General features: G+C 45.6%; 1 protein-coding gene across 12 annotated transcripts in view; it reads right to left on the reverse strand.

Annotated features, from left to right (window-relative positions):
- TMEM241 (transmembrane protein 241) overlaps positions 1-14,762 on the reverse strand; it is a 158,241-nt gene that overhangs the window by 90,456 nt on the left and 53,023 nt on the right. For 11 of the 12 annotated variants that reach the window (XR_001897251.3, XR_002518643.2, XR_001897253.3 and 8 more), the window contains 5 exons: positions 9,097-9,122; positions 5,201-5,252; positions 3,225-3,273; positions 1,989-2,034; positions 478-513 (listed from right to left, as the gene is read on the reverse strand). Coding sequence is in view for 5 of the 12 variants with exons in the window: in XM_009192522.4 (XP_009190786.2) it covers positions 478-513; positions 1,989-2,034; positions 3,225-3,273; positions 5,201-5,252; positions 9,097-9,122 (209 nt within the window). In the remaining 7 variants the exon portion in view is untranslated. The remainder of the gene's footprint in view (positions 1-477; positions 514-1,988; positions 2,035-3,224; positions 3,274-5,200; positions 5,253-9,096; positions 9,123-14,762) is intronic. The other variant, XR_002518645.2, reaches the window with a different exon arrangement.

The following is a 14,762-nucleotide window of genomic DNA, read 5'->3' on the forward strand; positions in this document are numbered from 1 at the left end:
GGCCTCACACATGTGTGTGGACACCTGAGCCTGCAAGGTCACCTCCACCTCCACTCCGGCCCACTGAGAGCCTCTCTTTGAACACCCCTTGGGCCTGAGAATGAGTTGGGAAGATGGACCCAAGGAGCCCAGGAGTCGAGCTCAGGGACACGGGTGGGGATTCAAGGACACAATCTAGAAGTGAGGGGGTGGGCTCTGGGATGAGAGAAACGTCCTTAGCCTCACAGATGCCACGCCCCAGAGGAGGGACGTGGCCCTCTAAAGTTTAGGGCCTGAGAGAGGCCCCTCTTGCCTGGTCTAAGGGCAAGACTACTATTTGGTCTCCTCAACTCTGGTTATCCTCACAAATTCTGTAACTTACCTTCCTGGCAGGCACACTGGCTCAGAACTCTTCAATCAAAATATTATTGGAAAATAAAAATCCATTAGCCCTAAAAGGATATGAACTGTTCTTTAAAAATGTAAATTATATTTTACCTGAATATATAGTTTAAGTATTGCTGGTCAATGTCACTAAGGAATGAGAGAGAAAAAAAGATAAATGAAATGGCAGAACTATTTTAAATACATAAAATAATCATTATCTTCTATTAATAAATTCTATTTTAGTTACTACTTTTATAAATTACCCATAAATAGAGGGAAAAGGATTTAATATTCAAAACCAGTTACTATTTCATTTTAAATCACACACATTTTCACCTGTGGGTAACTGTTTCCCACGTATACATTTGTCACTTTCAAAGGAGTGTCAACTATCTCAGGCCTCTGGACTGGCTTCTGCGGCTACCATATTTAACAAGTAAAAATACAGGGCAATCAAATACATTTGAATTTCTGATTAAGAGTAATGTTTTAGTGTAAGTACTATCTGTTCCGAATATTACAAAAATTATTTGAGGCTTATCTGAAATTCAAATGCAACCAGGCATCCTGTATTTTATCTGGCAACTCTACTGGTTTCTTGCTACAAAAACATTTTATTAAAAGAACAAAAGGTGCTTCAGGGAGTGGAAGCCCCACATTCTTAGAGTGGATGACCTTCTCTCAGGAGTCATTCCCTTCGAACCTTTTCTCATTAGGCCTTCAGCAGGCCCCAAAACCCAGAGGCCAGCTGGCCAGTCTAGGGGAACTGGCCTTACAGCTCCAGGCCTGAAGTCTTGTCTTTTCTCATTTACATTCACCAAAGCTGCTCCATTGACTGCCTGCAACAAAGGCCTCATTTTGCCCAAGAATGAGCTAGGAAGTGGAGAGACTGCTGGGTCTAAAGTAAGTCAAATTAGGATGGAGCTCGGGAAACAAGAAAAAGTACTGTCCCTCTGTGATCGATGCAGCCGATTGGCACCCAAAGCAGCTGGCCACATACATTTCATTCACATGTCATCTGAGAGGTGACATGTGAATCCCCTAAAGGAAGGGGATTGAGACTTCCATGCCTCTTCACACACGGCTAAAGGCAGGCATGTTCCAGGTGTTAGCGGACACAGCCTGGAGTGGCCCAAACAGCAAGAAGAGGGACGGCTTCAAGGACTAAGTCCCCTGCCCTCACCACAATCCAGGCCTGCAGAGTCTCTGGCCGAATGGAAGAATTTCATGATACCACAAGTCTCAACCCTTTCCTTTAGGCCAACCACAACTCACCAAACATTAAGAGTTTGTCTTGGCCAGGCACAGTGGCTCACACCTATAATCCCAGCACTTTGGGAGGCCAAGGCAGGCGGATCACCTGAGGTCGAGAGTTTGAGACCAGCCTGACCAACATGGAGAAACCCCTCTCTACTAAAAATACAAAATTAGTGAAGCGTGGTGGCGCATGCCTGTAATCCCAGCTACTCGGGAGGCTGAGGCAAGTGAATAGATTGAACCCAGGGGGCAGAGGGTGAGGTGAGCTGAGACTGCGCCATTGCACTCCAGATTGTGCCATTGCACTCCAACAAGAGTGAAATTCCATCACAAGGGAAAAAAAAGAAAAGAGTTTAAGAGTTTACCTTAATGCACTGGGTTTCTGGGACTTCCGCAGAATTTTATAAGCCCCTGAAAATGAAATAAAACATGTCACTGGTCATGGTATTCTGCTCAAGGAACTGCTGGCATGTCCAGGGAAACACAAAATCCACATGGATAAAGGCCCCCAAAGGCATGACTGCTGGTCCTTTTCCCTATGAGGGTCACACCCAGCTGACAGGAGAAGACCATCAACATTTGGAAGGTTTCAAGGATGCAAATTCAATAATCCTCTATGATAACGCAGTCAGTCCTTCCAGTGGTCCCCAGAGTGCTGGGCATGGAAAGCATCATGATCAATGAAGGACACAATTAACAGGAAGGTGTTACTTCCTTGACATGATGCACATGAAAAAAGAAACACCCCTGGACTGCTGAACATTTCTGAGCTGTGTTAACAGTCAGGGCACTGCTTTTCCCCCAGGACTACAGACAAGCAACACTGAACGTATGATTTGTAATAAAATCAGATGGTCCCTTTATTTGACCAATTTCAACTTTTTTGGTAAATTACTGGAAAAAAAAAAAGTTTTTGACATGAACTTCTGAATATCTTCCCAACGTTTTTAGAGAAGACCAATCAGCGTTCCAAAAGTTGACTTGAGCAAGTGAAACCCCAAGTCATGGTGAGTTAGTTCATATTTGCCATGAAAAAAGAGGAAAGTATATTGGAAATGGACACATTTGAGGAAAAACCTCAAAATAGAAAACCAATCCAGAAAATGACCATTTAATTTTAACCTTCACACCTTGGATTTGATTTTCCTATTGTCCAGGGTCACCAAAAAGTGGGTATACAATAAACCTCAATTATTCAAGTAAGCCTCCCTCCCTCCCTCCTTTCTCCCTCCCTCTTTCTCTCCCTCCCTCTTTCTCTCCCTCCCTCTCTCTCTCTTTCTTTCCTTTTTTTTTTGACAGGATTTCACTCTTTTGCCCAGGCTGGAGTGTGGTGGTGTGATCATGACTCCTGCAGCCTCGACCTCCCTGGCCTCAGGTGATCCTCCCACCTCAGCCTCCTGAGCAGCTGGGACAACAGGCATGTGCCACCATGCCTGGCTAATTTTTGTATTTTTTGTAGAGACGGGGTTTCTCGAGGTTGCCCAGGTGGGTCTCTGATTCCTGGGCCCAAGGGATCCGCTTGCCTTGGCCTCCCAAAGTGCTGGGATTACAAGTATGAGCCACTGTGCCCAGCCTTACGTAAGTACTATTTTAAAACTTACCTACACAGAATAAGTGAATTACAGCCCAAAAATATCCATCTGGATCAAACTGAAACACAGAATTAAAAAAAGAAAAAATGGCTATAAGAGCAAGGCAAACGGAATCCAGTGCGGCCATCAGAAACCCTGTCATCAATGCGCAGTGCCAAGCAAGGGTCCCAAAATAGGACCCCTGGGGCCTTACGTCAGTTCCTTGGTTCCCTCTCATTCCTCACCCAGGTGCCTACAACATCTTCCTAACAGGACTCTGCCTCCAACACCCCATGCCCCTCACTGCCATCACAAAGTTCAAATCTAAACTCATGACACCCCAAGACCTCTGTGACAAGCCCCCATCAACCCCTCCGGTTGTATGTACAGTCTCCTACTGTCCCTGAATAAGGATAACTTGCATTTTCCCAAGCATGACTGCTTCCCCCTACAACTCAACCAAGGGGACCCTCTACTTCTTCCCTTATTATTCTCCACAGGATGTAGTATCATAGGACACGTCCTATTTATTTCTTCCTTATTTATGTGTTTCTGTCTCCCCCTGCCCTCCCCTCTCATAGATGTGCATTCCAGGAGGGCAGGTGTTAGGACAGGGGTAGACACACAACAGGTGCTCAATGATGCTGGATCACAGGATACTCATGACACTCCACGACTGCCCTCGCCTGCTTTCTTCTCCTGGCTAACTCCTCCTTATTCTTCCAGATTTAGGTCCTGTAAGCAGAGTCTGGCTCTAGCATCAGAGAGATCTGGGATAAATTCTAAAATCCCCACTTATTTGTTAGCTGCTGACCTTTTGAGCCTCCTTATTCTATGCTATGAAATGGAGATAATAATGCTCCCACCCTTACAGAAATGTGGGGAGATTTTAAATAACATAAGGCACAGAAAGCATTGGCACAGAGCCTGGCACACAGCAGGCTCCCTGTAATTGTGGCTACTCCTACTTCCTGAGGTCCCACGTCTTCTTAGGTGCTTCAGAGCCTCCTGTACCTCAGGGACAGAGCCCTGGCCTCCCTGTGTGATAATGATCTGTTTACTTGACTGTTTCCCTCCCCTCTGCTCCAAATAGGCTTGACTTCTGCCTGAGCAAAGATTAATTTTCCTCTTTGTGTCCCCAGAGCCTGGCTCAGTGCCTGACACTTGGTGGGGACCTAATAATCCTGGGGGAGAAAAGGAGGGAGAAAAAAAGAAAGAAAGGAAACCCAGAAACGAGAGGACTACTGGGGGCGGGGGTGGGTCCTCAGCACCTCATAAAGAAAACTCAACTTTAGCACAGGATAATAAAATAAAAATCATTTTGCAGGCCAGGCACAGTGGCTCATGCCTGTAATACCAGCACCTTGGGAGGCCGAGGCGGGCGAATCACTTGAGGTCAGGAGTTTGAGACCAGCCTGGCCAACATGGAGAAACCTCATCTGTACTAAAAATACAAAAAATTAGCTGGGCGTGGTGGTGGGCGCTTGTAGTCCCAGCTACTCGGGAGGCTGAGGCAGGAGAATCGCTTGAACCCGGGAGGTGGAGGTTGCAGTGAGCCGAGATCGTGCCACTCCACTCCAGCCTAGGCAACAGGGTGAGACTGTGTCTCAAAACAAAACAAAAACAAAAACAAAAAATCACTTTGTAGGAGATGAGGCCCTTGGGAGGAGAGGAAATCAACTTTGCCTCCAGGCCTGAGGCTGGGGCAACCTGGGTGTTGGCTTGCAGGTTCACCAGGCATGTACAGAGGACAGACGGCAGGCACCACAGTGCCCAGGGACCAGAGCTCTGCAGGCCGTGATGCCTGCAGCCTTGGGGAGAAGGCAAAAGCCTGGGGAAATGGTATCGCCCAAGCCCAAAGCTACCCCGCCTGCAAGCTTTGGAATGCTTCTGCATAGGCCAAGTTATCCTGCTTCTAAAAGGAAGGACTAGGAAATTCTGGTCATACACCCAGGCTTCAGAGAATAAAAGACACTTTGAAGGCAAATGAGTTCACCTGGACCTACCTGGGAGTCATTGAAGGGAAGGCATCCTGCTGCGGCCAGGAGGAAGAGGGCACTGTGGAGAGGGAGATAAAACACTGCAGCTTCACCTTTCAACATCAAAGCTTTCCCCAAGAGTGTGGAGGTGAAAATGCATCCTCTGGAGTTTGGATGAGGCAAAGATCCTACGAGACCAGCTTGGTTCCTCTGTCCTTCCTCTGTGAACCTGACTACCTGTGTAGTTTTCAATTATGTGCTCTACTCATGAACAGACCTTTCCTTCTCTGGACCTCAGCTAGCTGTTTCCCAGAGTCAGGCATTTATAGGACATCTGCAAAACCACAGCTGGCTCACTCGAGGAAAATAGTGTGCCTGTGAAACATCTAATGAAACAAGTGTTTTTTTCAACTGCAGATCCCAAAAATATACAAGTGAAAAACTGGGGAATCAGACCACAAATACGCCTGTTTCAAAAATGAAAACACTACAGAAATCGCATTAAAATCCTTTGTGCACCCCCACAACCAAATGATCAAACTTAATACCACCAATAACGAGGCAGATCCACATTGTGTGCCTCTTGATATAAAGCTCGGAAGGACACCACATCGCTCGGGTGGTATTCCTGCCAAATATGCAGAGCGTGGATTGAACCACGAGGAAACACTGAGACAAACCCAAATTTAGGGACAGTTCACAAAACAACAGGCCTCCCCTATTCAAAAATGCGAAGGCAATGAAAGACAATAAAAAGCTGAGGAACTGTTCCAGATTAAAGGGTACGAAAGAGACATGACATCTTTTTTTTCCTTTTTTTGACACGGAGTTTCATTCTTGTTGCCCAGGCTGGAGTGCAGTGGCGCAATCTCGGCTCATCGCAACCTCCACCTCCCGGGTTCAAGCGATTCTCCTGCCTCAGCCTCCCGAGTAACTGTGATTACAGGCATGCACCACCTCACCAGGCTAATTTTGTATTTTTAGGCAGGGTTTCTCCATGTTAGTCAGGCTGGTCTCGAACTCCCGACCTCAGGTGATCCGCCTGACTCGGCCTCCTAAAGTGCTGGGATTACAGGCCTGAGCCAATACGCCCAGCTTAGACATGACATCTTTAGGGGAAAAAAGAATGTTATAAAAGATAATATTGTGCCAGGTGTGGTGGCTCACGCCTGTAATCCCAGCACTTCAGGAGGCCAAGGCGGGCAGATTACTTGAGTTCAGGAGTTTGGGCCCAGCCTGGCCAATACGGTAAAACCCCTTTTCTACTAAAAACACACAAATTAGCCGGGTGTGGTGGCTCACGCCTGTAGTCCCAGCTACTCAGGAGGCTGAGGCAGGAGAATCACTTGAACCCGGGAGGCGGAGGTTTCAGTAAGCCAAGATGTGCCACTGCACTCTGGCCTGGGTGGCAGAGCAAGACTCCATCTCAAAAAAGAAAAGGAAATAATAATAATAATAGTAATAATATTGTGGCCAGATAAGTGGCAACATTTGAACATGGACTCAATATTAAATAATAGTATCATATCAGATGTTATTTTCTAAATTCAATGACTGCACTTTAGTTATCTAAGGGATTGTTGTTTTTAGGAAACACAGCTTGAAGTATTTACGAGTGGAGTCATGACCTCTACAACTTATTCTCAAATGATTCAGAAAAAATAAGAGCAAGAATAATATCTACATTATCATATATGTATGCGATATTTATGTATGTTTATGCATGTGTACACATATATACATTGAGATAGCAAGAAAGCAAATGTAAAAAATGTTACCAATGGGTGAATCTAAGTGAAGAATACATGGGAGCTCCTTGTAATATTCTTGCAACTTTTCTGTAGGGTTAAACTTTCCCCCCATAAAATGTTTTATCAGACAAATTTCTTATACATACTAAAATATTTACAGATGAAATGCTAGGGTGCCTGGAATAAATACTGAGCAAGGCAGTGGGTGGGGCCAGAAGCTGAAAATGGCTGAAGCTGGGAACTGGGTACACAGGACTTCATTCATTATTCTGTTTACTTTGATATGTCTTTAGAAATTTCCACAGTAAAGCAATTTTTAAAAATTCTTGCACAAAAAGTAACACTGCCAAACACAGATATTTTCAGGAAGCTATCCTCACTCATTAGAAAGTCAATTTGGAGCTGGTTCAGTAATCCCTGGTTTATGGCCTATTCCTTCTGAGTTTTATATGCCGAAAGCTCTTGCCTCTAGCTTTCCCCACTCTCTCCTCCTAAAAGAAGGCGCCAGAAAGCATAAAACCCAAATTATCACTTAGTCTCTTTCCTCTTTCCATTTTATAGAGGCAACATATATATAGTGCCCCTTAACTACTGCCTATTCCATCAGGCAGCAAACAGCCAAGGATCAAAGGCGTGAACAAAAGCGCTGAATACAATGTTTTCACTTTCAGGGAACTTTGCCATATGCCATCTCCTACCAACATAGATTCTGTATTCTATATAGAGACTACATGTTTTTATATGTACACATAAACATATATATGTAACACACCACTTGGCAGGTGTAATCTTAGTACACTGAAAACAGTGGTACTGATCAATTCTGATGGTGCTCACTGCTATAACCATGTGTAGTTGCCACTGTATCCAATGGACCAGCACTGACCGGCTGGGCCAGAGGCAGGAGGACTGGCAGAGGGGCCCACGGAGCTGGCGCCTCACAGCCTTGGGAAGGTCAGGACAACACGGAGCAGCCGAGGCTGAGGACACTTCTCTACCCCAGCCCGCCCTACTCCTATAGCCTTGCTGACTTTCAAGGCACCCCAACACACAAATGACCCAGAGAAGAATCCAAGGCAAACAGTGGGATAAGTGGAGGAGAGACTGTCAGGGGAGCTTCTTGGGTCTGCCCGGGAATAGATAGGTTTTGTGGTGGGAGGAGAGGAGAATACTGAAGGGTTTGGTGTCTCCCTATAGTGAAAGGCTTCATAGAATAGAGGATGCTTCCCCATCCATGGGGAACGAGCAACAGAGATCCCCCCAAACAGACAACCTCTTGGGGCTGTGGAAGACGGGGGATGCCCAAGGGTGAGACACCTGCCTGCCTGCCCACCACACCTGGCCTCGAGCAGTACCTGATTACATCAGGTATCATGAGCTTTACTGCCTCTCTTTGACACCTGCTAATCTCCTTTTAAACAGGAGGACAGTCCTGAAGTTTGGTTTTGTCTTGTTCTTTCAAGGTGGAACCTGTAATAAAGAAATAAAAGGAGGGTGGGGGATTGGATGAAAGCCCAGAAATAGCTGCAGCAGGAATCCTAAATCCATCTATCAAAGCACCTTTGTTGGTTTTCTGCCTCCAGGACTGAGCTGCTTGGCCTGCAGAGGAAGCGGGAAGCAGTCAGACGCAGGGCACCCAGGTTAGAATTCAAATGCTGCAGGCACCGAGGGCTGAATGAGAGGACAGCCCAGTTTACGCTCTAGCAGAGGAAACTGAGGCAAAGAGGACGAGGAAAGCTGCCCACAATCCCCCTGTTGTGGCCCAGGACTGCAGTTCTGATCTTACAGGCCGGCGCTTTTTCCACCACGGAAAATATTAAAGACCAAATAAACTGCAAACGTTACTTTTAAATTTTTAAGTCACTTCCATGTTTTTCATTTTCATTCTCCATCAGTATCACACAACTGTTAAGTAAAGTTGTGGGCATCAATGACTGAAATCTAGCACAGGTTGGTTCTGGTGTTTTCTCTTTTGGAATAAAATATTTCAGAAAGAAAAGAGAAACACAGGAAATTTTAGACTAAGACACAAATTAGGGATATATGAATGTTTATACTAAATTCTTCTGTCACCTCTTAGAGTATGAATCTTCAACAAACAGTTTATCATCCAAGTTACAATTAGGTTAAATCTTCTATTAGGGCTTTTTGTGGGGAGGGCAGTAAACTTACCTACAGATCTTTGCAGGAGACGTGTTCTGCATAAAAGTAAAGAAACATACAATTAGACTTTTAAAACTTTTAAAATTCCTCTTAAAAGGAAACATTTTGATTAAGAGGCAAATAAACTATGAGTAGGTTTATCAAGGGCTTAACAGCTTGCTGCACTTTAATATTTACTGAGGCTTTTTCTGCTTGGACCAAATGAAGGATGACTCAGAATTCCAGAGTTGAGTCACTTCAGCAAAGTACTTTCACCATTAGAATGATGTTTACTCGTGAAAGACAAAATGACGCTGGGGCTGTGTCTTTAAAACTCTTACACACTAAGAAGAGGAGCGAGAAAGAAATAGATGTAACCTGTATTTTAAAGAGCAATTAAGCTGTTGTTCTGTTTATCCATTTATCTATCTATCTATGTATCTATCTAATCTCACTCTGTTGCCCTGGCTGGAGTGCAATGATATGGTAACTACAGCCTTAAACTCCCGGGCTGAAGCAATCCTCCCACCTCAGCCTCCTGAGTAGCTAGGACTACAGGCATGAACCACCATGTACGGCTACTCTTTTTATTTTTATTTTTTTTTAGATTTCTGTAGCAGCAGGATCTGACTATGTTGCTCAGAGGTATTGAATTCCTGGCCTCAAGTGATTTTCCTGCCTTAGCCTCCTAAAGCACGGGGATTACAGGCGTGAGCCACTGCACCCAACCTCAACTTCTATTTTAGTTCTGTCTCTTCAAGTATTTCATTCACTAATCCAGCTGACTCTGAGCAGTCCTATAAATTATCTGATGTGATATGAAAATTAAAAAACAGAAAAAAAGAGGAGTATTAACATTACTCCACCCCAAGGGAGAAGGGAAAAAAAGGCAGACTGGGGGAATATAAACTTGGCATTTAAATGACCTGAAATGAAGAAATTCTGATTTGGACTCTACCATTATAACTCCTTTTGATGAGTCAGTTTAAGGAAATCAGACTTTTGTACTGAGAACGCATTTGCACATGTTAGCAGAGAGTAACACGTTAGGAGAGGGTAACACCGATTTTTCTATATTTGATAGAGGAAACAAACAGGTCCAATTCAACTTTTGATTAATTCTAAACATTTCAGAAGGATTATTCTGCTAGCTGGGAACACACTATAATTTTTGACGCCAGTTCAGGCAGTATGAAGTATAAACATATTGTTTAGAAGTGAAGCGCTGACAAGAGAAACATGTGGCTTACTACAAAGGCTACCTTAAGTTTTCATGTGTGCTTAAATAATAAAGTTTCCCCTGTTTTAATGAACAGATTCTATTTTTGCAGCTTTAGACTCTAATCTTGGTCTTTGCCCAACCCTGCCTCTGCAGAGCCCAGGACGTGAGGCCAGCCGTGCTGTACTGCCACCTGCTGGGAAGTTAGCCCTTAAGCGCCGAAAGGAGGAGGGCAAAGGTGATCTGCTCACACCTGCATAACTGCCCCCCGTACGGTAAATGTGTTACTCAAAAATTCTTTTTTTTCTTTTTTTCTTTTCTTTTTTTTTTTTTTTTTGAGACGGAGTCTTGCTCTGTTGCCCAGGATGGAGTGTAGTGGTGTGATCTTGGCTCACTGCAACCTCTGTCTCCTGGGTTCAAGTAATTTTCTTGCCTCAGCCTCCCAAGTAGCTGGGATTACAGGTGTGCACCACCACGCCCAGCTAATTTTTGTAATTTTAGTAGAGATGGGGTTTCGCCATGTTGGCCAGACTGGTCTCGAACTCACGGCCTCAAGTGATCTGCCTGCCTTGGCCTCCCAAAGTGTTGGGATCACGGGCGTGAGCCACCATGCCCAGTAGTTACTCAAAAATTGAGCTAACCATAACCAAAACCTCAACAGCCTGGTGTAAGAGCAGAAATAGAGAGGAGGGACTGAAGGGATGCCCTTCCACTTCTGTAATAGCATGCTCACCCAGTAACTTCCAGGGCTAACGTTTCAGGCCAAAAGAAAAGGCCCCTTCCATGGAGGGGAGTAAAAGAGCATAGATCCTGGGATACAGAGAGTAAAAACAGGCAATATGTTCATTACTTAGCTCCATCTCCCAGGGCTCTGGATATGACTGAATTCATGGCAGCCATTTTCCTTTTCAGGATCCTCAGTCCAAAATAACCTAGCAACAAGTCCTACTGAGGTCTCAGGGTTCTGAATAGGTTAACTCCTCAAAAGCCATGCTGCCAAAGGAACAGATGTGGTGGTTCATGCCTGTAATCCCAGCACTTTGGGAGGCTGAGGAGGGTGGATCGCCTGAGGTTAGGTGTTCAAGACCAGCCTGGACAACACGGCGAAACCCCGTCTCTACTAAAAATACCAAAAATTAGCAGGTGTGGTGGCACACGCCTGTAATCTCAGCTACTCGGGAGGCTGAGGCAGGAGATTTGCTTGAACCGGGAGGTGGAGATTGCAGTGAGCAGAGATCACACCACTACACTCCAGCCTGGGCGACAGGGCGAGGCTCTGTATCAAAAAAAAAAAAAAAAAAAAAAAAGAAGTCATGCTGCCAAAATTAACAAAAAATAGCTGACATTCCTCTGGGTCAGCTAACTGAACTGTGAGGGCTACTCACATTGCCAGGTGCTGTTCTAAGGGCTCTACATGTACTGAATCCTTTAATCATGGGGTAAGTAACAGTCATCGGTTCTATGTTAAAGAGGAGGGCACTTGAGGCACTGAGGAATGAGGGAAGCTGCCCCCCGCCCGCCTGCCAGTCCTGCGGTGTCACCTCTGCTGGCACCCTTCCCCACCACCTGACGCTCTCTCTGCCTGCCTGACAAGGAGAGCCCTTTCTCTTATCAAACTGGAAAGTCCCTTCCCACCCTGCCTGACTCGAATCTACCCACTAGGGAAGCTTTCCTTGCTCCTCCCGTGCCGACTTACCGGAACTCACCCGCTGGCCCACCCATACCCTGTGCCAACCCGAGTGTACAGGCCAGCCCCTCTGTTCAACTCTGGTTTAAGGCTAAGAAATGCGTCTCCTACATCTCTGCAGCTTTAGGCCTAGCGAAATGTTTGACATTTCATAGGTACTTGATAAATGCTGAACAAATGAATAAACGAACAGGAGTATTCTAATATTAAACTGTAATAAATAAGTCTGCAAGGTACATTAATTCCTCGAGCCACGTATTGCCTTAGAGTCAAACTCTGTGTGTGTGTGTGCACACGTGTGTGTGCATGAATACACAAAGATGTTGTTGTGGATGGTGAAAATGAACTCTACAGCTCCAGATAGTTTATTTTCATAATCTGGGAATGAAGTCACAAAGAGGTCAACTTTTACTCTCCAAAAATGATTCTAGTAAAATCCACACATGGTAGACAAAATAGCCCTCATTGTAACATTTAACAGTCTGTGAGGTGGTGTGCAAGTGTGTTCCTTATGATAAGGGATTATTTCATCAAGGCTGTATCATCAGAAATATAAGTCTCATCAAGAACATATCACAGCAGCATCATGGAGCAGATTTTAACCCTAAACTGCTAAATACCACCTACAATTCTATAAATAGGGAACGGCCAACACATGCCTCAACCAATGTGGAATGATAGCCTTAATAGGGTTTCCTGACCAACTGTTAAATGGAAAAATAGGATGTGTCTTACCATACGTGTAAATACATCTATATATGTGCATAGGAAAAAAGTCTGAAAGAATAGAGTGGTTTCCTCAGGGAAGTAGAAACACAGTTGATTTTTGGGTTTTTAGAGTCAAGGTCTCACTGTTGCCCAGGCTGAGGTGCAGTGGCACAATCATGGCTCACTGCAGCCTCGAACTCCTGCATCTGATCCTCCTGCCTCAGCCTTCCAAAGCTTTTGGATTAAAGGCATGAGCCACTGGGTGGCCTCCCTCTGTATTTTCTACAACATCTTAAATCTTCTTAGATTTACAAAGGAAAGAAAGGTTTGTTTTAATAACAACAACAACAAAAAGTTACCCACTCACTTTTTTCTAGTTTGCCCTGACAAGAAATGATGTTTTCTGTTAGTGATCATATGGAGTTGAAGATTCAAAATCTTACGGTGTTCATTCAGTGATTTCCAAGGACAGGGCCTCTCAGCCAGACATCTGCCCTCGTCTCTAGAGTGGAAGAGGTCCCCTGCTAGATGGAAACATCCCTGAAGGACTTTCTAACCCTCACTCCTACAGTCACGCTCATCTACAGGCTCTGACCTGCCCACCAGGAAGTAAAACCCTGTGGAGATGCCTTGATCTTGTCCCCAGACCAGCTAAATCTTCATTTCTAAATTTATAAGAAAGCATCCCAGCCAGGCGCAGTGGTTCATGCCTGTAATCCCAGCACTTTGGGAGGCCGAGGTGGGAGGATCACAAGATCAGGAATTCAAGACCAGCCTGGCTAACACGGTGAAACCCTGTCTCTACTAAAAATACACAAAATTAGCTGGACATGGTGGCAGGCGCCTGTAATCCCAGCTACTCGGGAGGCTGAGGCAGGAGAATCGCTTGAACCCGGGCGGCAGAGGTTGCCGTGAGCCGAGATCACGCCACTGCACTCCAGCCTGGGTGACAGTGTGAGACTCCGTCTCAAAAAAAAAGAAGTATCCTTTTGGAGAATATGAAGCCTTTTTCGAATTTGGACAGGTCAGGTTCCCAGAGCTAAGCCACTCTCAGGGAGGTTCTGCCCCTGAACTTCAGTGACCATTTAGTGACTCTTGAGCTCAGTCCCAGTTCTGGAGGCTGAGCCCAGAGCTCTGAGGAGAACCACCACGTGGTTCCTGCCATTGGAAGACTCAGGGAAGCAGGCCCGAGACAAGGGGAAAATCATGCCGTATCTCATTGACCCTAAGACACCACTGATTGTAGAACTTCCACTTATTTTATGTATTAGGGAGAAAGAAAACAAAAACTACACCATGACACATCATTGATTGTAAGAGCCTTCCCACTGTAGATATTTGACTAAAATGTGAAAGAAAAGCAGCGCATGTTAGAACTGACGGACTATGGAAACTGCACGATGGTGTTGTAAGTAAAACGTCAGAGGAAGGTGCCCATCCAGGGAACCCTCCAGCTGCACAGAGATCAGCCCAAGTGCCCAGAGGCCTCCACCTCCCAGCCTGGGCTGTGGGACTGCCAAATAGAAAACGACAACTGTCTCAGCCCAGGACTGCTCACTCCAGGCCCTGCGCAAGCGCTCAAGGGATCAAGCTCTTTTTCCTCAGTCCCAGCCAGGCCGCCTGGAGAAGAAAATGAGGACTGAACTAGGGCAGCAGCAGCTATGAGGGTGGAGGAGGCACAGACTTGGTAATAGGCTGGATGTGGCCGGGAGGGGATACTGGGGACTCCAAGGGGCCTCCTAGGTTTCTGACTTGGGTGATGATGACCAGGATTGGGGCTACCAAGTGAGAAGCAGGTCTGGAGAAACAGATCAGTTTCATTTCAGATGTCCGGGGAGAACCAGGACAGCAAGTCCCAGGGCTCTGCAGGGGAGCTGAGCTCAGCAGGGAGGTCTGGGCTGGAGACGGAGACTTGGGGGTCCTCTATGAGCAGAAGGTGGTTGGCACAATGGGTGTGGATGAGATTTTCCAGAAAGTGTGTGGCATGAGGACAGAGGCTCCTAAGAAACAGCCCAGGAAGACCCGGAAGAGGCAGACAAAGGAAAAGGAAAAGAAAGATGGATGAAGGAAAAGCCCAAGACA

Source organism: Papio anubis, chromosome 19, assembly GCF_008728515.1.
Source record: "Papio anubis isolate 15944 chromosome 19, Panubis1.0, whole genome shotgun sequence".
NCBI lineage: Eukaryota > Metazoa > Chordata > Mammalia > Primates > Cercopithecidae > Papio > Papio anubis.